The 27054-nt window shown below is 30.1% G+C and overlaps 1 protein-coding gene across 30 annotated transcripts in view; it reads right to left on the bottom strand.

The window, feature by feature from the left end:
- Positions 1-758: 758 nt before the first annotated feature.
- The window catches only part of LOC148600138 (uncharacterized), a 59839-nt gene continuing 33543 nt past the window's right edge, over positions 759-27054 (bottom strand). For 10 of the 30 annotated variants that reach the window (XM_088559248.1, XM_088559257.1, XM_088559269.1 and 7 more), the window contains 11 exons: positions 25213-25254; positions 22641-22679; positions 21419-21448; positions 16592-16621; positions 15459-15488; positions 13012-13047; positions 11831-11860; positions 10698-10727; positions 8875-8907; positions 4017-4117; positions 759-2907 (listed from right to left, as the gene is read on the bottom strand). In XM_088559248.1, the coding sequence (XP_088415374.1) occupies positions 4041-4117; positions 8875-8907; positions 10698-10727; positions 11831-11860; positions 13012-13047; positions 15459-15488; positions 16592-16621; positions 21419-21448; positions 22641-22679; positions 25213-25254 (377 nt within the window). In that variant the 3' untranslated portion in view covers positions 759-2907; positions 4017-4040. Of the gene's footprint in view, positions 2908-4016; positions 4118-8874; positions 8908-10697; positions 10728-11830; positions 11861-13011; positions 13048-15458; positions 15489-16591; positions 16622-19008; positions 19039-20206; positions 20237-21418; positions 21449-22640; positions 22680-25212; positions 25255-27054 lie in introns of all 30 variants that reach the window. The other 20 variants (XM_088559258.1, XM_088559259.1, XM_088559272.1 and 17 more) reach the window with 17 other exon arrangements.

The following is a 27054-nucleotide window of genomic DNA, read 5'->3' as shown; positions in this document are numbered from 1 at the left end:
TACATTTGTATATACGCTTATGTTTCTTTTTTCTTCATCTTAACGACTTCTTGGTTTTCCTATTTAAAACATTGCTTGACAAAAGTGTACTGTACTATTTTCGACGTCTCTGATGTGATACCGAGGGGATAGTTGAAGGCGATAACCTATAGTTATCGGGTGTATTGAACAAAATTGTGATGAATGATAATGATTTTAATATGATAGAAAAGCAAACATCGTCCTGCACTTGAAGCATTTTTTTCAAATTGGTACAACAAGCAAAAATTTATGTTTTTTTCGTAGTGGTTTGCATAGTCTTATATATTGATCGAGGCAAACACATGTTGTTTTTTTTTTCTAATTAATTTATTATATTGAAATACACTCAGAAATATATTACAACACAAAATTATTTGTTAGCTTTAAAATTCACTATAAAGAATATATCTTACACCAAGTGGATTTTTTGCAAACTTTAAGACCATTTTAAACAGGTTATTATTACCCAGATACAATACCAAAAACAAAGAAAAAGGTGTATTGTTTACACTTATGTACATGTTACTTGAATTTCATAACATTATGAAAATAAATTACATGAAATTAATTTAATAGGGGTATTTTTAACGTCAAGTTTCGTCACAGAAATCGATATGTAACTTAACCGGCTAGAAAACAGAACTGATTTTTGGTGAATTTTAGCGTGAATATAAAGGCGCCTGAGCATATCAGTGCCTTTTGATATTTTTTTTTTTTTTTTTTTTTTATGGGGGGGGGGGCGGGGGGGGCGTGGGAGATATTGACTAATGTCATTTATATAAATATTTTCCCGTTTAGTCAATAGTCATGGCATATCTTATTACTTGCAATTGCCAGTTTAAAGACTATTTCATATTTGAAATGAACATCAAACTAGACGATGGGAATAGGGGGATGGTATATGGTGTAAGTGGGAGGTTTATATAATCCAAGAGCTGTATTAATATACGTTTGTTTCCATTCATATTCACACCTAACACCTTTTATAGCATTATTCAATAAAGAAGGGACACTTTCGATACAATATTTTTTTATTTATCATTTCTGTTCATGCTCGCAAATAAGTGAAAAACTATTTTTTAAAACTCAAGATTACCAGGAATTGAAAATAAACGCTTTGTTTGAATGTGTTTATCTACATTTTAAAAAATAAATTCATGTATTTTAAGTTTACCAAACTTAGTTAAAGAGTTTTCAGACTCTTACTAGGCAGAACATGTGTTTTTTGTTCTATTACTTCATCACTCTAACACTTTTCCAACAGGGGCATTCGTTCATCCATTATACAAAATACAAACGTTTGATTAGTAAAAGGAAAAAAGTAAAACAATTAATCATTAAAAAGATGTTATTTTGTACACTAATTTTAGGAAAATACTACATGAAAAACATTTATACAAATTGTAGTAAAAATGTACATTGTTGTGTTACCTATGGTAATCAATCTTTAAGTAGCACTCTACATAGGAGTCATGCAAAATGTGATTCATGGTTGGAAAGCCTACAATATTTCTATTTTTGATATTTTGTTTAAAATGTCATAGTAAACAGAAAGTATCCTGTGGTTTTTCATATATCCCATGTTCATAGGAGATAAAACTATATAGAATGCACTGTAAATTTCAAAATTAAGTATATAAGTGTATCACATTTTTAATAGTTTGCATGATTCTTAGAGAGACTGGTACTTAATATGTTTTCTTTTGATTTATTTAGTAAATTAATTTGTTTACTCCTAATGATCATTCATCGTTCATATTTTTGTCCTGAAACAGAAGTTTATAAAGATACAAAAAAGAAAGGGCATTTATTTTATACCCGACATATGTTACGTACATTGGCACAGAAACATGTAATGCAAGACTGGTACATCATCACTCATATGTGTCTAAAACGTATCAAATGTTTAAGAAGATTATTTTGTCGTCGAAGCAATCTTGAAATGTGTATTACAATTGAATCCGATTGTAAACAGTGCTTTTTAAAATCATTTATCAAGCTGTTTTCTGTTATTCCCCAAAGGATCGTTATTGCTGTTCTCCTTAAGTAAACAAAAGGAATGTATCCTTCTTTTTTTGACGAGTTAAGATGTAAAACCATTGTCCTCTTAAAACTTGGTAAAATGACATTATATGAAAACAGCTTCTTATTAAAAAAACAATGAAGTAGCAGTCTTTACAAAAATCAGACAGTGATTCATGTATGTCAAAAACCCACCATTTTCACTTTAATTTCTAACTCAATGAAGGTTACACACGACAAAACTGGTCTTAGTTTGTTTTTTGTTCTTGCACTTTCGAGATAAAAGTTTTATAGAATGTGTATGAAATTGGTACTTTGCAAGAGTTATCGTTATTTATTCGATTTGATTTGGTTGCTTTGAGTGGGAAATCAATGTTTAGTTTTCTCAAAAGTACAGATCTGAATACAGAAAGGACTATTGTTACTCAAGAGTATAGTATATGTGGACCAAAAAAGCATGATTTGTTCAATGGGTTTTCCTACACCATGAATCACCTCTACATTAGACAGTGTATGGATTTTATATGGACTGGTACTTAAAGTATTGTTAAAGAATCATTTGAGTAGAACAACAAATTTTAACCAAATCATGACAGAATAATCCTTAAAGAAGATAAGACTGTATCAAATGCAAAAGTAAAGATGAACAAATGAAAATGATAAGTAAAACATACAAGCTACAAGTTCCTAAAGGTTTGAAGAAACAAGCCAGATTATATATCTTTGTAGCTTAGTGCAAATTTGTTTAACTATTCATCGAAGTAAAATGGAACGATAACTATATGTTTCCCTCATTGAATAACGAAGTTCTGTCTCTCTTTCTAGCTCTCATATAGCATCTTCCACATCTTTGCTACGTCGTTCCTGATACAAGAAAATACGAAAAAAAGTATATGCAACATACATTCTCAATAACATTTTAAGCTAAAACAAATTATGGAAAATGAGCCTAACAGGAAAAATAGTTTAAAGACAAAATGTGACTTCCTATCAAGAAAAACTGTATAAATACACACATTGGACCTGCACTCTTATTTATTGTATGTTAATCACGCGTACCGAGCCGGCACTGAACGAACTGTGTAATCAATTTTTAACAGTCTTTAACTTCTGTTCATGTGATTCATCAGTTGAGGCCATCAAGCTTTCACTGTTTCGTTTCCAATAAAATCAATAAGTGGTTAAATGACCATGTTACCCTGATAGACATGAAGAAATATATCGATTATGTTTGTGGTAAAGGCAAAAAAACGTCGTAATGATATTGTTCTTGTTTATTCTGTTTCAAAGGTTCGTTAGTATGAACATAAAAACACGTAAATTTATTATCACATACAAGGTCACAATGAATATAACAAATTCGAAAGGAAAGACGAGTCGTAGAGAAATGGACACATTTTATTTAAAAAAACGGAAGTACGTTTGTATCCACAATTGTGTTGAAGTAATTAAATATCTGTATATTAAATTTGATAGGATTTGTCATAGAAATGTAAATAAGATCATTTATGTCTTTTGAATTAATGAATTCAAAAGCATCAAAAATTTGCAAGATGAAAGGACGTGTAGGGTCAATATTCAGTAATCAGTACACTCGGTCGCTCATAACAATTCCATATTAATGCGCCGATGAGCAAGTTGGTGCTAATAATCCGGTATCATCTGATTAAAGCAGTTTTTTCACATTTAATCGAATTGGACGTAGCTCTAGATACAAAACCTCAATTATAATACACAAATTAATGTCGGTTCAATTTATTCACTTTAGATTCTGTGACAATTATAAAATACTAAGGTTATGATACATATGGTATAGCGATAACTTGCAATAATTAAAAAAGCTGGTAACTCGAAATTTATTTAAAGGAAGATGTGTTTTATTTAATGATAAATAATATTCTTTAAAAAAAAAACAAATTGTTTAGAAATGAAATCTTTTGAAATCGTGAACATCTAAACAACAATTAGCTTACCTTGAAAAAAAAACACCATCTTCTCTAATACGTATCATATTTATGCTTTGTTTCCGGAGGAATGACAACTTTCTCTTCCTTCAGGCTGCGTAAGTCAAAATCTGATGCATAAAGATATTACAAAATTACCATTATTCATTATTGTTCACATTAACCCATTTAATTGTCAATATTCACTAGAATTAAGCTTTCCATCAATTTTCATCAAACTTGAATTTTAGTTTAATTCAGTATGAAAGTTTCCATTACCATTTCGTTCTTTTTACTAATAAAAAACTGAGGTCCAAAAACATATTTCAATTAGTCAGACTGTTTTTTTTCGTTTTTTTCTTTTTTTGTTTTATTTTTGTTTTTGTTTGTTTTTGTTTTTTGTTTTTGTTTATTTTCTTTGGGGGGAGGGTTATTAACATCTCACGTTTACAAGGAACTAAGTCTACTGCTGGACAGGTACTTTGTTAAGGTGCAACGTACTTCGTTGAATCTTATTTTCATTTGACTGAAGGACAGACAGATAGACAGAGTGCAAACTTTTATATATTGTTAATTCTCTTTGAATTTTTATTCGGTAATTTTGTTATTATCCTTCATTTCTATATACCTTCAAAGTTTCTATGCATAGCTTAATTGGTATGTATATTTCACATTGACTAAATATTTGATGATTTTGTTCAAATGTTTTTTGTGTTTTTTTTTAAATTAAAAAATCGTACGTTTTGTTCTTAATTAGCTGTATTTAATTCATTACTTAAGTAGAGATAAAAAGACAGTTTGAGTAGTTAACAGTGATATTGTGAGTACTGAAATACTGATACAAAATACTTGGAGTATTTTGCCTAGATCTAATGGGGATTTTTCTTCCGAAGAGAAACATTGCTGTCATTAATAAAAATAGAACAAAGGGCTCAGAAAACAGGTTTTCGCATATATCTCCATTAGCCATCAAAGCTTAGTAAACTCGTACATAGTGTTCAGGATAATACGATCTGCAGTCATTTTTGTCATCCATTCTTGAGTTATCGCTCCAAAGAAAAAAAATGATTATAGAAAAGCTTTTAATGAAAATATACTATTCGGTACAAAAATTATTGTTTGAATTTTAGATTTGTTTAAAAACATGACCGCTTTCACAAATAGAATGTAGCTTATCAGGCAGGGTAAGCGATTCTGTGTCTTAGGAGCCTCTAGCTTTTTTACTATAAAGTCATGTGTACATCTGACAAAATGAATGAAAACTCGATTTTAACTTTGAATTATGTTTTTTTCAAAAGCATTTGTTGTTTTATAATCATCGCAAAATGAGGGCAAAGCAAGTATGTCATGTGAACTTACGATTCTGTTTATAGTCAATAAAGTATATCTTATAAAAATATTGATTTTGTTTTATTCTCTTTAAATAATTGAACAAAACTATAGTTGATATTTTGTCACATAATATTACGATATTATAACAAACTAAAAAGAGTCTTAATGCAGGAAAAGGTAGGTCGCTGAAAGCAATGGTAAGATAAACATAAATTGTTTATTCCATGTTTATATTGTTTTGCGGCGATTAATTTTCGAATAACCAGTATTTGTTTTACTATGACTATCGGCAAATGCAAGGTTTTTAGGTGAGTAAAAAGTTCTGGGAATGCTTAAGATAGACCATTACTTGCTAGAATTTGCATATATAATAAGAGGTAACTCACTTCCGATGTATAATTGATATTGTTCGAGTAACTGTTCAATCATTAATTTAACTCTTTTTGTGAGACCTACCTTTGTTTAATAGTAAAACAGATATTTAAATAATAAAACGAAGTATATAAAGTTCAGGACAGAAGCAAAAATGAAATTTTAAAGACAAGCTCTACCCGGCCCCTTTCAATAATAAATGTACAACTCAAAAACCAGGGCTGTTTTCAACACGGGCCAAATAAGCATGTACAATACATCGATGTAAAAACTGGTGAAATAGTATTTAAACATACCGAGATTACTTTTCTTTACTATAGTGTAACAGTTATTTATAAATTCCTTGCATTGGTCTTACAGGTCTTATTCTTACATGTACAATATATTAAATTTGTATCATAATGAAATTTTTACTGTCTGAGTCAATTTTGAATTCAAATAAAAAAAGAAAAACGACATTGATTTAGCGTATATTTTTAAATCAATGACACAAACGATGTCAAAAATTTTTTGTATGTTAATTAAAAAAAAAACAAAAAAAAAAAAAAAATATGGTAAAAAATATAATTTATTTACATGTTTTTCATCACCTGATATGTCTTTTACTTTGTTGAAAAAATCAATCGTAAGTTGTTCATGAACATTTTCATTCCATTTTCATATTTTATGCATTTAACCATCAAATAACTAGCTTCTGGTTTTTTACAATAAGTTGTGTCAATAACAATGTTTTGTGATGAGGAATTTTTCAGTGTGGAAAAGTTCTGGAAATGCTTAAGATAAACCACCAGTGGCTAGAATTAGCATCGATAGTTATTAAACTGTAAGTCCCTACCGATGTATTATTGATATTGGTCGAGTAAATATTCTATCATTTATCTAACTTTTTTTGTAAAACCTACCTTTAATGTTTACTTTAGAATCTTTCTTTCCATATTCAGCATCTAAGAGTCACAGTAAAACAATTGTTTAAATACTAAAAAGAAGCATATAATGTAAAGAACAGAAACAAAAAAAATGCACTTAATTAGAGAAACCCCAAAAGAATAAATGAACAACACAAACACTAAGGATTTTTACAAGATATATATAACAGAGATACATACAAGGCCATATAGGCATGTGCAGTTCATTTGTGTAAATGTAACTAGCGGTAAAATTCCACAATTTATATCACTCACGTATTTTAGAAGTTTGCAAAAAAAATAAAAAAAAAAAAATAAAAAAAATAATAAATAAATAAATAAAACAACGTTTATATCAGTTCGGTTAACTAATGTATTAGATACCCACCACTTGTCTGAAATTTGAAAGAACAAGTTCCTCGCGTGAATATAAATGTTGTAGTAATGTGATATGTATCGACTAACTGATACACTGATCTAACGCTTTATGCTGTATTTATTTCTAATATACCTTTATACAATTTCCACATCATGTCTTCTTGAAATTCTGTGAAAATATAGAATATTCTACATCTACATTCAGGCAATAACATGGTAAAACAGATGTATAGCAATTCAAAACAAAGTATAAAAAACAAATAACAGAAACGACCATTTACATGATAAAGAAAGCTGAAATAAAATTTGGCATGTAGTACATTGTTAAGTAAATATATCAAATTAGCTTACGTATGATGACTCCAAATAGATTTGGTACACTACTTGTATCGGGAAAGCTTCCCTTTGTATGGTATATTGGGATGCAGATGTGGGGTAGAGTATGTGAAAAGTGTATGATCGAATGTGAATGTTGAATAAGGAGAATAGGAAAATATTCTTTATTGTATTTATTCGTATGAAAGTAATAGACAGAAACAAAAATGCACTTATCAAGAGAAGTCCACGCAACCCGGCCCCTTTCAGGAATGAAAGTTCAACGCAAACACCACAGATGTTTCAGACTAGGATGATACTACCATGTACAATACATTGGTGTAAAATCTGGTGAAATTGTATTGAAACATACCTCAATTTCTTCTCCTTTACTTTAGTGAAACACATATCTTAGAGTTATTTAAAAATTCTTTGCATTGGTCTAACAAGTATGAAACCATGTTCTTACATGTACAATTTATAAATTTGTTACATGATAAAAAGTTTACGTTCTAAGTCAATTTGAATTATAGTAAAACACGTCATTGATTTATTCGTATATTCTTAAATCAATGACACAAACGATGTCAAAGACGTTTTCCTAGCCATCTTTGTTCATAAATATAATATGAAAACCATATACTTTTCATATGATATTTCCGACAGAAACATATTTTTTACCATATGATTTCATTAACTTGTTTTCCATGAATGATTTGCACCTATCCAAGAATAAGGAGTTATATGTTGAATAAGGAGAATAGGAAAATATTCTTTATTGTATTCATTCGTATGAAATCTTTATTTATGTTTATAGAGTATAAAGTAATAGACAGAAACAAAAATGCACTTATCAAGAGAAGTCCACGCAACCCGGCCCCTTTCAGGAATGAGAGTTCAACGCAAACAGCACAGATGTTTCAGACTAGGATGATACTACCATGTACAATACATTGGTGTAAAATCTGGTGAAATTGTATTGAAACATACCTGAATTTCTTCTCCTACAGTTATTTAAAAATTCTTTGCATTGGTTTATAAGTATGAAACCTTGTTCTTACACGTACAATGTATACATTTGTTACATGATAAAAAGTTTACGTTCTGAGTCAATTTGAATTAAAATAAAACACGTCAATGATATTTCTTATATTCTTTAATCAATGACACAAATGATGTCTAAGACGTTTTCCTAGCCATCTTTGTTCATAAATATAATATGAAAACCATATACTTTTCATATGATAATTCCGACAGAAAAATATTTTTTACCACCTGAATGATTTGCACCTATCCAAGAATACCAAACTAAGTAAACTATATAAAATGTAACTAGCCGTAAAACTTCCACTATCCATTACTTCAATTTATATCAGTCAGGTATTTTAAGAAGTTTGCCAAAGAGAAAAAAAAAACAACATTTATATCAAGTTTGGTTTACAAATGTATTAGATACCCACCACTTGCCTGAAATTTGAATAAACACGTTCCCCGCGTATGTATATAAATTTTGTAGTAATGTGATATGTATCGAGTATCTGATACACTGATCTAACGCTTTATGCTGTATTTTTTTTCTAATATACCTTTTTGCAATGTCGCCTCTTCTTCTTCAAATACTGTGAAAAAAATAGAATATGCTACATCTACATTCAGGGAATAACATGGTAAAACAGATGTAAAGCAATTCAAAACAAAGTATAAAAAACAAATAACAGAAACGACATTTTACATGATAATGAAAGCTGAAATAAAATTTTGCGTGTAGTACATTGTTAAGTAAATATATCAAATTAGCTTACGTAAAATGACCCCAAATAGATTGTGTACACTACTTGTATCGGGAAAGCTTCCCTTTCTATGGTATATTGGGATGGAGATGTAAGTTAGACTATGGGGAAAGTGTATGATCGAATGTGAATGTTGAATAAGAAGAATAGGAAAATATTCTTTATTGTATTTATTCGTATGAAAACTTTATTTATGTTTATAAAGTAAAGAACAGAAACAAAAATGCACTTATCAAGAGAAATTCACGCCAACCCGACCCTTTCAAGAATGAAAGTTCAAATCAAACACCACGGATGTTTCAGACTAGGATGATATTACCATGTACAATACATTGGTGTAAAATCTGGTGAAATTGTATTGAAACATACCTCAATTTCTTCTCCTTTACTTTAGTGAAACACATATCTTAGAGTTATTTAAAAATTCTTTGCATTGGTCTAATAAGTATGAAACCATGTTCTTACATGTACAATTTATAAATTTGTTACATGATAAAAAGTTTACGTTCTAAGTCAATTTGAATTATAGTAAAACACGTCATTGATTTTTTCGTATATTCTTAAATCAATGACACAAACGATGTCAAAGACGTTTTCCTAGCCATCTTTGTTCATAAATATAATATGAAAACCATATACTTTTCATATGATATTTCCGACAGAAACATATTTTTTACCATATGATTTCATTAACTTGTTTTCCATGAATGATTTGCACCTATCCAAGAATAAGGAGTTATATGTTGAATAAGGAGAATAGGAAAATATTCTTTATTGTATTCATTCGTATGAAATCTTTATTTATGTTTATAGAGTATAACGTAATAGACAGAAACAAAAATGCACTTATCAAGAGAAGTCCACGCCAACCCGACCCTTTCAGGAATGAAAGTTCAAATCAAACACCACGGATGTTTCAGACTAGGATGATATTACCATGTACAATACATTGGTGTAAAATCTGGTGAAATTGTATTAAAACATACCTTAATTTCTTCTCCTACAGTTATTTAAAAATTATTTGCATTGGTTTATAAGTATGAAACCTTGTTCTTACACGTACAATGTATACATTTGTTACATGATAAAAAGTTTACGTTTTGAGTCAATTTGAATTAAAATAAAACACGTCAATGATTTTTCTTAAATTCTTTAATCAATGACACAAATGATGGCTTAGACGTTTTCCTAGCCATCTTTGTTCATAAATACTATATGAAAACCATATACTTTTCATATGATAATTCCGAAATTCCGACAGAAACATATTTTTTACCGTATAAATTTCATTAACTTGTTTTCCATGAGTTATTTGCACCTATCCAAAAATACCAAACTAAGCAAACTATATAAAATGTAACTAGCTGTAAAACTTCCACTTTCCATTGCTTCAATTTATATCAGTCACGTATTTAAGAAGTTTGCAAAAAAAAAAAAACCAAAAAAAAAAATATTTATATCAATCTTGGTTTTCGAATGTATTAGATACCCACCACTTGTCTGAAATTTGAAAGAACAAGTTCCTCGCGTGTATATAAATGTTGTAGTAATGTGATATGTATCGAGTAACGGATACACTGATCTAACGCTCTATGCTGTATATGATTTTTGTAACATACCTTGTTTAAATTTCCGCTTACTTGCTAATGCTGTGAAAAAAAATGGAATATGCTATATCTACCATCAGGGAATAACATGGTAAAACAAATATAAAGCACTTCAAAACAAAGTATAAAAAACAAATAACAGAAACGACAATTTACATGATAAAGAAAGCTGAAATAAAATGTTGCATGTAATACATTATTAAGTAAATATATCAAGTAGGTCATGTATGATGACCCCAAATAGTTTTGGAACACAAATTGCATCGGGAAAGCTTCCCTTCCCATGGTACATTGCGATGGAGATGGGGAATAGAGGATGGGAAAAGTGAATGTTGAATAAGGAGAATAGGAAAATATTCTTTATTGTATTTATTCGTATGAAATCTTTATTTATGTTTATAGAGTATAAAGTAATAGACAGAAACAAAAATGCACTTATCAAGAGAAGTCCACGCCAACCCGGCCCCTTTCAGGAATGAAAGTTCAACTCAAACACCACAGATGTTTCAGACTAAGATGATACTACCATGTACAATACATTGGTGTAAAATCTGGTGAAATTGTATTGAAACATACCTCAATTTCTTCTCCTTTACTTTAGTGAAACACATATCTTAGAGTTATTTAAAAATTCTTTGCATTGGTCTTATAAGTATGAAACCATGTTCTTACATGTACAATTTATAAATTTGTTACATGATAAAAAGTTTACGTTCTAAGTCAATTTGAATGATAGTAAAACACGTCATTGATTTTTTCGTATATTCTTAAATCAATGACACAAACGATGTCAAAGACGTTTTCCTAGCCATCTTTGTTCATAAATGTAATATGAAAACCATATACTTTTCATATGATATTTCCGACAGAAACATATTTTTTACCATATGATTTCATTAACTTGTTTTCCATGAATTATTTGCACCTATCCAAGAATAAGGAGTTATATGTTGAATACGGAGAATAGGAAATAGAAATTTATATCAAGTTTGCTTTACAAATGTATTAGATACCCGCCAATTGTCTGAAATTTGACTGAACACGTTTCTCGCATATGTATATAAATTTTGTAGTAATGTGATATATATCGAGTAACGGATACACTGATCTAACGCTCTCTGCTGTATATGATTTTTGTAATATACCTTGTTTAAATTTCCGCCTACTTGCTAATGCTGTGAAAAAAATGGAATATGCTATATCTACCATCAGGGAATAACATGGTAAAACAAATATAAAGCACTTCAAAACAAAGTATAAAAAACAAATAACAGAAACGACAATTTACATGATAAAGAAAGCTGAAATAAAATGTTGCATGTAATACATTATTAAGTAAATATATCAAGTAGGTCACGTATGATGACCCCAAATAGTTTTGGAACACAAATTGCATCGGGAAAGCTTCCCTTCCCATGGTACATTGCGATGGAGATGGGGAATAGAGGATGGGAAAAGTGAATGTTGAATAAGGAGAATAGGAAAATATTCTTTATTGTATTTATTCGTATGAAATCTTTATTTATGTTTATAGAGTATAAAGTAATAGACAGAAACAAAAATGCACTTATCAAGAGAAGTCCACGCCAACCCGGACCCTTTCAGAAATGAAAGTTCAACGCAAACAGCACAGATGTTTCAGACTAGGATGATACTACCATTTACAATACATTGGTGTAAAATCTGGTGAAATTGTATTGAAACATACCTGAATTTCTTCTCCTACAGTTATTTAAAAATTCTTTGCATTTGTTTATAATTATGAAACCTTGTTCTTACACGTACAATGTATACATTTGTTACATGATAAAAAGTTTACGTTCTGAGTCAATTTGAATTAAAATAAAACACGTCAATGATTTTTCTTATATTCTTTAATCAATGACACAAATGATGTCTAAGACGTTTTCCTAGCCATCTTTGTTCATAAATATAATATGAAAACCATATACTTTTCATATGATAATTCCGACAGAAAAATATTTTTTACCATATGATTTCATTAACTTGTTTTCCATGAATTATTTGCACCTATCCAAGAATACCAAACTAAGTAAACTATATAAAATGTAACTAGCCGTAAAACTTCCACTATCCATTACTTCAATTTATATCAGTCAGGTATTTTAAGAAGTTTGCCAAAGAGAAAAAAAAACAACATTTATATCAAGTTTGGTTTACAAATGTATTAAATACCCACCACTTGCCTGAAATTTGAATAAACACGTTCCCCGAGCATGTATATAAATTTTGTAGTAATGTGATATGTATCGAGTATCTGATACACTGATCTAACGCTTTATGCTGTATTTTTTTTCTAATATACCTTTTTTCAATGTCTCCTCTTCTTCTTCTTCAAATACTGTGAAAAAAATAGAATATGCTACATCTACATTCAGGGAATAACATGGTAAAACAGATGTAAAGCAATTCAAAACCAAGTATAAAAAATAAATAACAGAAACGACATTTTACATGATAATGAAAGCTGAAATAAAATTTGGCATGTAGTACATTGTTAAGTAAATATATCAAATTAGCTTACGTAAAATGACCCCAAATAGATTTTGTACACTACTTGTATCGGGAAAGCTTCCCTTTCTATGGTATATTGGGATGGAGATGTAAGTTAGACTATGGGGAAAGTGTATGATCGAATGTGAATGTTGAATAAGGAGAATAGGAAAATATTCTTTCTTGTATTTATTCGTATGAAATCTTTATTTATGTTTATAAAGTATAAAGTAATAGACAGAAACAAAAATGCACTTATCAAGAGATGTCCACGCCAACCCGGCCCTTTCAGGAATGAAAGTTCAACGCAAACAGCGCAGATGTTTCAGACTAGGATGATACTACCATTTACAATACATTGGTGTAAAATCTGGTGAAATTGTATTGAAACATACCTCAATTTCTTCTCCTTTACTTTAGTGAAACACGTATCTTAGAGTTATTTAAAAATTCTTTGCATTGGTCTTATAAGTATGAAACCATGTTCTTACATGTACAATTTATAAATTTGTTACATGATAAAAAGTTTACGTTCTAAGTCAATTTGAATTATAGTAAAACACGTCATTCATTTTTTCGTATATTCTTAAATCAATGACACAAACGATGTCAAAGACGTTTTCCTAGCCATCTTTGTTCATAAATATAATATGAAAACCATATACTTTTCATATGATATTTTCGACAGAAACATATTTTTTACCATATGATTTCATTAACTTGTTTTCCATGAATGATTTGCACCTATCCAAGAATAAGGAGTTATATGTTGAATAAGGAGAATAGGAAAATATTCTTTATTGTATTCATTCGTATGAAATCTTTATTTATGTTTATAGAGTATAACGTAATAGACAGAAACAAAAATGCACTTATCAAGAGAAGTCCACGCCAACCCGGCCCCTTTCAGGAATGAGAGTTCAACGCAAACAGCACAGATGTTTCAGACTAGGATGATACTACCATGTACAATACATTGGTGTAAAATCTGGTGAAATTGTATTGAAACATACCTTAATTTCTTCTCCTACAGTTATTTAAAAATTCTTTGCATTGGTTTATAAGTATGAAACCTTGTTCTTACACGTACAATGTATACATTTGTTACATGATAAAAAGTTTACGTTCTGAGTCAATTTGAATTAAAATAAAACACGTCAATGATATTTCTTATATTCTTTAATCAATGACACAAATGATGTCTAAGACGTTTTCCTAGCCATCTTTGTTCATAAATATAATATGAAAACCATATACTTTTCATATGATAATTCCGACAGAAACATATTTTTTACCATATGATTTCATTAACTTGTTTTCCATGAATGATTTGCACCTATCCAAGAATAAGGAGTTATATGTTGAATAAGGAGAATAGGAAAATATTCTTTATTGTATTCATTCGTATGAAATCTTTATTTATGTTTATAGAGTATAACGTAATAGACAGAAACAAAAATGCACTTATCAAGAGATGTCCACGCCAACCCGGCCCTTTCAGGAATGAAAGTTCAACGCAAACAGCACAGATGTTTCAGATTAGGATGATACTACCATGTACAATACATTGGTGTAAAATCTGGTGAAATTGTATTGAAACATACCTCAATTTCTTCTCCTTTACTTTAGTGAAACACGTATCTTAGAGTTATTTAAAAATTCTTTGCATTGGTCTTATATGTATGAAACCATGTTCTTACACGTACAATTTATAAATTTGTTACATGATAAAAAGTTTACGTTCTAAGTCAATTTGAATTATAGTAAAACACGTCATTGATTTTTTCGTATATTCTTAAATCAATGACACAAACGATGTCAAAGACGTTTTCCTAGCCATCTTTGTTCATAAATATAATATGAAAACCATATACTTTTCATATGATAATTTCGACAGAAAAATATTTTTTACCATATGATTTCATTAACTTGTTTTCCATGAATGATTTGCACCTATCCAAGAATACCAAACTAAGCAACCTATATAAAATGTAACTAGCTGTAAAACTTCCACTTTCCATTGCTTCAATTTATATCAGTCAGGTATTTTTAGAAGTTTGCCAAAAAAAAAAAAAAAAACAACAAAAATTTATATCAAGTTTGCTTTACAAATGTATTAGATACCCGCCAATTTTCTGAAATTTGACTGAACACGTTTCTCGCCGCATATGTATATAAATTTTGTAGTAATGTGATATGTATCGAGTAACGGATACACTGATCTAACGCTCTATGCTGTATATGATTTTTGTAACATACCTTGTTTAAATTTCCGCTTACTTGCTAATGCTGTGAAAAAAAATGGAATATGCTATATCTACCATCAGGGAATAACATGGTAAAACAAATATAAAGCACTTCAAAACAAAGTATAAAAAACAAATAACAGAAACGACAATTTACATGATAAAGAAAGCTGAAATAAAATGTTGCATGTAATACATTATTAAGTAAATATATCAAGTAGGTCACGTATGATGACCCCAAATAGTTTTGGAACACAAATTGCATCGGGAAAGCTTCCCTTCCCATGGTACATTGCGATGGAGATGGGGAATAGAGGATGGGAAAAGTGAATGTTGAATAAGGAGAATAGGAAAATATTCTTTATTGTATTTATTCGTATGAAATCTTTATTTATGTTTATAGAGTATAAAGTAATAGACAGAAACAAAAATGCACTTATCAAGAGAAGTCCACGCCAACCCGGCCCCTTTCAGGAATGAAAGTTCAACTCAAACACCACAGATGTTTCAGAGTAAGATGATACTACCATTTACAATACATTGGTGTAAAATCTGGTGAAATTGTATTGAAACATACCTCAATTTCTTCTCCTTTACTTTAGTGAAACACATATCATAGAGTTATTTAAAAATTCTTTGCATTGGTCTTATAAGTATGAAACCATGTTCTTACATGTACAATTTATAAATTTGTTACATGATAAAAAGTTTACGTTCTAAGTCAATTTGAATGATAGTAAAACACGTCATTGATTTTTTCGTATATTCTTAAATCAATGACACAAACGATGTCAAAGACGTTTTCCTAGCCATCTTTGTTCATAAATATAATATGAAAACCATATACTTTTCATATGATATTTCCGACAGAAACATATTTTTTACCATATGATTTCATTAACTTGTTTTCCATGAATGATTTGCACCTATCCAAGAATAAGGAGTTATATGTTGAATACGGAGAATAGGAAATAGAAATTTATATCAAGTTTGCTTTACAAATGTATTAGATACCCGCCAATTGTCTGAAATTTGACTGAACACGTTTCTCGCATATGTATATAAATTTTGTAGTAATGTGATATATATCGAGTAACGGATACACTGATCTAACGCTCTCTGCTGTATATGATTTTTGTAATATACCTTGTTTAAATTTCCGCCTACTTGCTAATGCTGTGAAAAAAAATGGAATATGCTATATCTACCATCAGGGAATAACATGGTAAAACAAATATAAAGCACTTCAAAACAAAGTATAAAAAACAAATAACAGAAACGACAATTTACATGATAAAGAAAGCTGAAATAAAATGTTGCATGTAATACATTATTAAGTAAATATATCAAGTAGGTCACGTATGATGACCCCAAATAGTTTTGGAACACAAATTGCATCGGGAAAGCTTCCCTTCCCATGGTACATTGCGATGGAGATGGGGAATAGAGGATGGGAAAAGTGAATGTTGAATAAGGAGAATAGGAAAATATTCTTTATTGTATTTATTCGTATGAAATCTTTATTTATGTTTATAGAGAATAAAGTAATAGACAGAAACAAAAATGCACTTATCAAGAGAAGTCCACGCCAACCCGGCCCCTTTCAGGAATGAAAGTTCAACGCAAACAGCACAGATGTTTCAGACTAGGATGATACTACCATGTACAATACATTGGTGTAAAATCTGGTGAAATTGTATTGAAACATACCTTAATTTCTTCTCCTACAGTTATTTAAAAATTCTTTGCATTTGTTTATAAGTATGAAACCTTGTTCTTACACGTACAATGTATACATTTGTTACATGATAAAAAGTTTACGTTTTGAGTCAATTTGAATTAAAATAAAACACGTCAATGATTTTTCTTATATTCTTTAATCAATGACACAAATGATGTCAAAGACGTTTTCCTAGCCATCTTTGTTCATAAATATAATATGAAAACCATATACTTTTCATATGATAATTCCGACAGAAACATATTTTTTACCATATGATTTCATTAACTTGTTTTCCATGAATTATTTGCACCTATCCAAGAATACCAAACTAAGCAAACTATATAAAATGTAACTAGCCGTAAAACTTCCACTTTCCATTACTTCAATTTATATCAGTCAGGTATTTTAAGAAGTTTGCCAAAAAGAAAAAAAAACAACATTTATATCAAGTTTGGTTTACAAATGTATTAGATACCCACCACTTGCCTGAAATTTGAATGAATACGTTCCTCGCGTATGTGTATAAATTTTGTAGTAATGTGATATGTATCGAGTAACTGATACACTGATCTAACGCTTTATGCTGTATTTTTTTTCCTAATATACCTTCTTTCGTGGTCTCCTCTTCTTCTTGAAATTCTGTGAAAAAAATAGAATATGCTACATCTACATTCAGGGAATAACATGGTAAAACAGATGTAAAGCAATTCAAAACCAAGTATAAAAAATAAATAACGGAAACGACATTTTACATGATAATGAAAGCTGAAATACAATTTGGCATGTAGTACATTGTTAAGTAAATATATCAAATTAGCTTACGTAAAATGACCCCAAATAGATTTTGTACACTACTTGTATCGGGAAAGCTTCCCTTTCTATGGTATATTGGGATGGAGATGTAAGTTAGACTATGGGGAAAGTGTATGATCGAATGTGAATGTTGAATAAGGAGAATAGGAAAATATTCTTTCTTGTATTTATTCGTATGAAATCTTTATTTATGTTTATAAAGTATAAAGTAATAGACAGAAACAAAAATGCACTTATCAAGAGATGTCCACGCCAACTCGGCCCTTTCAGGAATGAAAGTTCAACGCAAACAGCACAGATGTTTCAGATTAGGATGATACTACCATTTACAATACATTGGTGTAAAATCTGGTGAAATTGTATTGAAACATACCTCAATTTCTTCTCCTTTACTTTAGTGAAACACGTATCTTAGAGTTATTTAAAAATTCTTTGCATTGGTCTTATAAGTATGAAACCATGTTCTTACACGTACAATTTATAAATTTGTTACATGATAAAAAGTTTACGTTCTAAGTCAATTTGAATTATAGTAAAACACGTCATTGATTTTTTCGTATATTCTTAAATCAATGACACAAACGATGTCAAAGACGTTTTCCTAGCCATCTTTGTTCATAAATATAATATGAAAACCATATACTTTTCATATGATAATTTCGACAGAAAAATATTTTTTACCATATGATTTCATTAACTTGTTTTCCATGAATGATTTGCACCTATCCAAGAATACCAAACTAAGCAACCTATATAAAATGTAACTAGCTGTAAAACTTCCACTTTCCATTGCTTCAATTTATATCAGTCAGGTATTTTTAGAAGTTTGCCAAAAACAAAAAACAAAACAAAAAAAAAGTTTATATCAAGTTTGCTTTACAAATGTATTAGATACCCGCCAATTGTCTGAAATTTGACTGAACACGTTTCTCGCATATGTATATACATTTTGTAGTAATGTGATATGTATCGAGTAACGGATACACTGATCTAACGCTCTATGCTGTATATGATTTTTGTAACATACCTTGTTTAAATTTCCGCCTACTTGCTAATGCTGTGAAAAAAATGGAATATGCTATATCTACCATCAGGGAATAACATGGTAAAACAAATATAAAGCACTTCAAAACAAAGTATAAAAAACAAATAACAGAAACGACAATTTACATGATAAAGAAAGCTGAAATAAAATGTTGCATGTAATACATTATTAAGTAAATATATCAAGTAGGTCACGTATGATGACCCCAAATAGTTTTGGAACACAAATTGCATCGGGAAAGCTTCCCTTCCCATGGTACATTGCGATGGAGATGGGGAATAGAGGATGGGAAAAGTGAATGTTGAATAAGGAGAATAGGAAAATATTCTTTATTGTATTTATTCGTATGAAATCTTTATTTATGTTTATAGAGTATAAAGTAATAGACAGAAACAAAAATGCACTTATCAAGAGAAGTCCACGCCAACCCGGCCCCTTTCAGGAATGAAAGTTCAACGCAAACAGCACAGATGTTTCAGACTAGGATGATACTACCATTTACAATACATTGGTGTAAAATCTGGTGAAATTGTATTGAAACATACCTTAATTTCTTCTCCTACAGTTATTTAAAAATTCTTTGCATTGGTTTATAAGTATGAAACCTTGTTCTTACATGTACAATTTATAAATTTGTTACATGATAAAAAGTTTACGTTCTAAGTCAATTTGAATTATAGTAAAACACGTCATTGATGTTTTCGTATATTCTTAAATCAATAACACAAACGATGTCTAAGACGTTTTCCTAGCCATCTTTGTTCATAAATATAATATGAAAACCATATACTTTTCATATGATAATTTCGACAGAAAAATATTTTTTACCATATGATTTCATTAACTTGTTTTCCATGAATGATTTGCACCTATCCAAGAATACCAAACTAAGCAACCTATATAAAATGTAACTAGCTGTAAAACTTCCACTTTCCATTGCTTCAATTTATATCAGTCAGGTATTTTTAGAAGTTTGCCAAAAACAAAAAACAAAAAAAAAAAAAAAAAAAAGTTTGTATCAAGTTTGCTTTACAAATGTATTAGATACCCGCCAATTGTCTGAAATTTGACTGAACACGTTTCTCGCATATGTATATACATTTTGTAGTAATGTGATATGTATCGAGTAACGGATACACTGATCTAACGCTCTATGCTGTATATGATTTTTGTAACATACCTTGTTTAAATTTCCGCCTACTTGCTAATGCTGTGAAAAAAATGGAATATGCTATATCTACCATCAGGGAATAACATGGTAAAACAAATATAAAGCACTTCAAAACAAAGTATAAAAAACAAATAACAGAAACGACAATTTACATGATAAAGAAAGCTGAAATAAAATGTTGCATGTAATACATTATTAAGTAAATATATCAAGTAGGTCACGTATGATGACCCCAAATAGTTTTGGAACACAAATTGCATCGGGAAAGCTTCCCTTCCCATGGTACATTGCGATGGAGATGGGGAATAGAGGATGGGAAAAGTGAATGTTGAATAAGGAGAATAGGAAAATATTCTTTATTGTATTTATTCGTATGAAATCTTTATTTATGTTTATAGAGTATAAAGTAATAGACAGAAACAAAAATGCACTTATCAAGAGAAGTCCACGCCAACCCGGCCCCTTTCAGGAATGAAAGTTCAACGCAAACAGCACAGATGTTTCAGACTAGGATGATACTACCATTTACAATACATTGGTGTAAAATCTGGTGAAATTGTATTGAAACATACCTTAATTTCTTCTCCTACAGTTATTTAAAAATTCTTTGCATTGGTTTATAAGTATGAAACCTTGTTCTTACATGTACAATTTATAAATTTGTTACATGATAAAAAGTTTACGTTCTAAGTCAATTTGAATTATAGTAAAACACGTCATTGATTTTTTCGTATATTCTTAAATCAATGACACAAACGATGTCTAAGACGTTTTCCTAGCCATCTTTGTTCATAAATATAATATGAAAACCATATACTTTTCATATGACAATTCCGACAGAAACATATTTTTTACCATATGATTTCATTAACTTGTTTTCCATGAATTATTTGCGCCTATGCAAGAATACCAAAACTAAGCAAACTATATAAAATGTAACTAGCCGTAAAACTTCCACTTTCCATTACTTCAATTTACATCAGTCAGGTATTTTAGGAAGTTTGCCCCCCTCCCCCCCCCCACAAAAAAAAAAAAAAACAACCACAAACAACATTTATATCAAGTTTGGCTTACAAATGTATTAGATACCCACCACTTGCCTGAAATTTGTATGAACACATTCCTCGCGCATGTATATAAATTTTGTAGTAATGTGATATATATCGAGTATCTGATACACTAATCTAACGCTTTATGCTGTAATTTGTTTTTCTAATATACCTTTATAAGATTTCAGCTTTTCTTCTCTTTCTGTGAAAAAATAGAATATGCTACATCTACATTCAGGGAATAACATGGTTAAACAGATGTAAAGCAATTCGAAACAAAGTATAAAAAACAAATAACAGAAACGACGATTTACATGATAAAGAAAACTGAAATAACATTTGGCATGTAGTATATTGTTAAGTAAATATATCAAATTAGCTTACGTAAAATGATCCCAAATAGATTTGGTACACTACTTGTATCGGGAAAGCTTCCCTTTCTATGGTATATTGGGATGGAGATATAAGGTAGACTATGGGGAAAGTGCATGATCGAATGTGAATGTTGAATAAGGAGAATAGGAAAATATTCTTTATTGTATTTATTCGTATGAAAATTGTATTTATGTTTATAAAGTATAAAGTAATAGACAAAAATGCACTTATCAAGTGAAGTCCACGCCAACCCGGCCCCTTTCAGGAATGAAAGTTCAACTCAAACACCACGGATGTGTTAGACTAGGATGATACTACCATGTACAATACATTGGTGTAAAATCTGGTGATATTGCATTGAAACATACCTTAATTTGTTCTCCTATATTTGAATGAAACACACATCTTACAGTTATTTATAAATTCTTTGCATTGGTCTTATAAGTATGAAACCATGTTCTTACATGTACAATTTATAAATTTGTTACATAATAAAAAGTTTACGTTCTGAGTCAATTTGAATTAAAATAAAACACGTCAATGATTGTTTTCGTATATTCTTAAATCAATGACACAAATGATGTCAAAGACGTTTTCCTAGCCATCTTTGTTCATAAATATAATATGAAAACCATATACTTTTCATATGACAATTCCGACAGAAACATATTTTTACCATATGATTCCATTAACTTGTTTTCCATGAATTATTTGCGCCTATCCAAGAATACCAAACTAAACAAACTATATAAAATGTAACTAGCCGTAAAACTTCCACTTTCCATTACTTCAATTCATATCAGTCAGGTATTTTAAGACGCTTGCCAAAACAAAAAACAAAACAAAAAACATTTATATCAAGTTTGGTTTACAAATGTATTAGATACCCACCACTTGCCTGAAATTTGTATGAACACATTCCTCGCGTATGTATATAAATTTTGTAGTAATGTGATATGAATCGACTAACTGATACACTGATCTAACGCTTTATGCTGTATGTGATTTTTGTAACATACCTCTTTTTTTATTCGATTTCCGCATTTCTTCTTCAAATTCTGTGAAAAAAATGGAATATGCTATATCTACCATCAGGGAATAACATGGTAAAACAAATATAAAGCAATTCAAAACAAAGTTTAAAACAAATAACAGAAACGACAATTTACATGATAAAGAAAGCTGAAATAAAATGTGGCATGTAATACATTGATAAGTAAATATATATTATTAGCTTACCTAAGATAACCCCAAAAAGTTTTGGTACACTACTTGTATCGAGAAAGCTTTCTTTTCTATGGTATATTGGAAATGGGGATGGGGAAGGGGGAATGATAGAGGATAGAAAACGTGTATGGTCGAATGTTAATGTTGAATATGGAGAATAGGACAATATTCTTTATTGTATTTATTCGTATGAGAACTTTATTAATGTTTATAAAGTATAAAGTAAAGGACAGAAACAAAATATGCACTTAATTAGAGAAGCTTCACACCCCTTAGACACCCCTTTGATAAATGAACAGCACAAACACAGAGGCTGTTCATTTGTGTATAAGCTTGTGAAATGTGTTAGATAATGCTTAAGATAGACCTCTACTTGATTGAATTTGCGTCGATATTCAATAAGCGGTAACTCCCTACCGATGTATAATTGAGATTGTTCGATTAACTGTTCTATCATTAATCTTGCTCTTTTTGTCAAACCTGCCCTTAACTTTTCTTCCAGAACCTTTCATTCCATATCTAGCTTCTACGATTAATAGCAAAACAGATGTTCAAAAAATAAAACAAAGCATATATTGTGAAGAAAAGAACTTTGTAAAGAGAAGCTCCAACACACCCCTTTTTGCCTAAGAGTAAATGAACAATTCAAACACCTCGGATGTTGACAACAAGAGCCATATGAGCATTTGCAGAACATGGATGTATGAGCTTGTGAAATAGTAATTAAACATAACTAAATAATGTTTTTAAATATAGTGAAATGCACATCATAAAGAAGACGAGTAATTCATATTGTATATATTCCCGCCATCTGTTTTTCAGGTATAAAGCCTTATTCTTAGAAATTACAATGTATAAGATTTGTTACAAAATACAAAATTACTTCCAGGTTCATTTTTTCAATTAAAATAAAAAACGTCAACGATTTAGCTTGAATCAATGACGAAATACACGGAAACCGCAATAGACATCATCTGTATAAAATATAAAGTAAAGGACAGATTCAAAAATGCACTTATGAAAAGAAGTTTCATCCCAACCCGGCCACATTCAAGACTGAATGTTCAACTCAAACATCACGGATATTTTAAACTAGGATGATAGTACCATGTACAATGCATTTGTGTAAAATCTGTTGATATTGTATTGAAACATACCATAATTTGTTCTCCTATACCATAGTGAAACACACATTTTACAATTATTTAAAAATGTTGTGCATTGGTCTTATAGGTATGAAACCTTGTTCTTATATGTACAATGTAAAAATTTGTTACATGATAAAAAGTTTACGTTTTGAGTCAATTTGAATTTAAATAAAACACGTAAATGATTCAGCTTATATTCTTAAATCAATGACACAAACGATGTCAAAGACGTTTTCCTAACCGTCTTTGTTTATCAATTTAATATGAAAACCATACACTTTTCATACATTATTTCAAATAGAAACATAACGTTTACCATTTAATTATATTTACTTGTTTTTTCATGAATTGACTATTCGAAAATACCAAAGCAAGTATATTTTTTTTCCAAGAGGAAAGCACAAAAGGTATTCTAGAACAATATTTCGTTTCTTTTAAACAAGAAATTGAAGAAGGTTCATACTAAATTATACAAATATGTCATCACAAGGACTTTCGATTGGCCATATTGATATTTCAAAAACTGGCTTGCCGACACAAGTAAACAAAATCATTGAGGTCTACATAGAGTTGTCAAAGAAACCAAGGAACCGAAAAAATCAAAAAAAGTAATCCATGGACAAAGACCAAATATGGAAAATAGACAAATACAACAAAGAACATTAAGTAACTAAAATAATACATACACAGTAAAAAAAGCAATTCAGCAACTCGGACTCCACTAAAAAAACTTGGAGCATGGACTATGTGCACTGGTAGGGTAGAAACACCCGCCGAGTTGCTCATGAAAGGTCAAGTCCGGGTTAGACGAAAACTCAAAAAAAAAAGAATTATAAAAATACATAGAGCCGTGGACAAGTGGGACATTTTGAACAATAAATACTACTGATAATTATAACTGTTTATACCAGTTTTAAGCACTGTCATTCATGGACATTTCTAGTTTGAGACCCACTAAAAAATAATCGTATAATCATGTATTAAAAAGATGACTAAACTCAGACAAAAAAAAATAATGCGCTTTACAAAGTTAACAAGTCAAAATGACATCTCTTTTATAATACATTGTTTCAAATACACATAAAAATTGAAGTACGAAATCTCTTTTTGACATCTAACAAGCACGGGAATAGTACATACAAAACCCAACATTAATTATCTTGTAGTTCCATCCTGGGTTGTACCGATTATACTAAATATATATATTGTAACGTACCGTATTTCTTAAGTTTATTATTGCTGATAAAGCAGGTTTCTACTGTGGAAATAATATCGATAAAAACGAATGTTGTGAAAAGTATTTTGCTTTAGTAGTTGGAATGATGTTGGGTAGCACAGGGACTTTACAATAGATGTGATAAAGTAAAAATCTTGGGTAGTGTTCTGGTGATCTAGCAAGTTGTGAAATCCATAATATATGAAGAACTACAATATGAGCTTTTGTTGAATTGATTCTTGGAGAATATCTCGAGCAATCACTGTTGGAATGTTTAAATGTGGTAAGTGCTTTAATGCAGTGTCATTTTCAGGTTCTTTTGTGAGCCCTGTACTTTAAATTCAAAGCAAGAGTTTCAACTGGTAAATGCATCATAATGTATATTACTTGTATGTACTGTTCATATACATATATTGCTGCTCTTTAATGAGGGAAATGTTAATGCGAAAAACAACGAAAGTTTTTAGAAGAACATATCATCAGCTTTCTTGTGACTGCTCATCCTCTTGGAATGAATGTCAAAACCCGCATTATAAAGTAACCATAAACGGTTTTCAATTGCTTTTCGTCAGTTACATTTCCAATTTTATAAGTTTTCATCTTGAATTGGACGCATCTTCACAACGATCAAGATCAATGTTGAAAGGCGCTTTGTTTCTGCGGTGAGGGTTGGCAGTTGTTAATGTTCCTTTCAATTCTTTTTGCCTCTGACGAAGGCCGAAAATTAAAGCTTATATTCTTTATATTTGTTAACGTTTTATTTGTATTTGATCTAAATGTAGTTGTAAACATATAAATTGTAAATCTATTATTTTCTTACCCATCCGTGGACTTCGTTAAAGATGTTGGCATTGTAGCATTTTCTAAAGAGTCTTATCTATCTTTTCTGTACATATACCTTTGTATTGTAGGCATCGTTTGAGGATAAGGAATGTTTCAATTACACCTATGACTGCTGACTAAGTTGATGGATAATTCATCACATCTTGCATATGACAATTAAGAGACAGTGCATTGATGATACAGCGCTAAGGACACAAATGGTATTTAGGACCAGGCCAAGAGGATCATTTTGCAGCAAACTGCATTGCTTCCTGTGGTTTGTTTGACAGTGTTACTGTATATATGCTGTTTTGAATTTTCTTGAAGTCAAAACATGTCAGTTGCATTCTTGTTTTAATTTGTTTGAAGTCAAAACATGCCAATTGCATTCTTGATAAGGATTTCACTCTGCTGATTGCTACATATAGTTGACTATATTGAAAATAACCTTTACAATGTACAGATATGCTGATAATTGTTTTACCCTGCACTTTATGTACTTTTATGGCCATGGCAAAATTAAAGGAAACTGGTAACGAACGCTACTAACTGTTGATTATTATTTAATAAGCTGTAATTTGAGTTGCTGCCTAGTTTTGGAAATGGAAAACCAGATGGCATATGGTGACTACATAAAAGTCGAATATGCTGTCTAACATCAAGGTTATTACATTTGACAAGAATAAATTCAGTTACATAGTTTTCTACCATGTTATTTGGTGGTATAGGAACAACTGCTTTCACTATTTTCTTTGCCGCGTTGTCCTATCAATCAGATGACATGACATCGTATGTAACAATGACTTTGTCGCAGCAGCAACAGTAAACATTGTACAAAGCCCTCCAGTCTATGTTAGCTTTCCAGAAATAATGACCAACAATAAACTAGTATCTTTTTTCTGCATTTAAATTTTGTGCTTTAATGGTACATTTCGGTGACTTTCTTATATAGGTACAACTAATTGCTACCATTATTCTAAAGAACAATTTCAATTTAAATCCATTAGTTTGTTGCACATA

The sequence above is a fragment of the Perna viridis genome, chromosome 13 (genome assembly GCF_037379345.1).
Source record: "Perna viridis isolate PV_CMFRI_1.1 ecotype Kerala chromosome 13, ASM3737934v1, whole genome shotgun sequence".
NCBI lineage: Eukaryota > Metazoa > Mollusca > Bivalvia > Mytilida > Mytilidae > Perna > Perna viridis.
The sequence above is the reverse complement of the archived record's forward strand: the minus strand, read 5'-3'. Positions and strand labels throughout refer to the sequence as shown.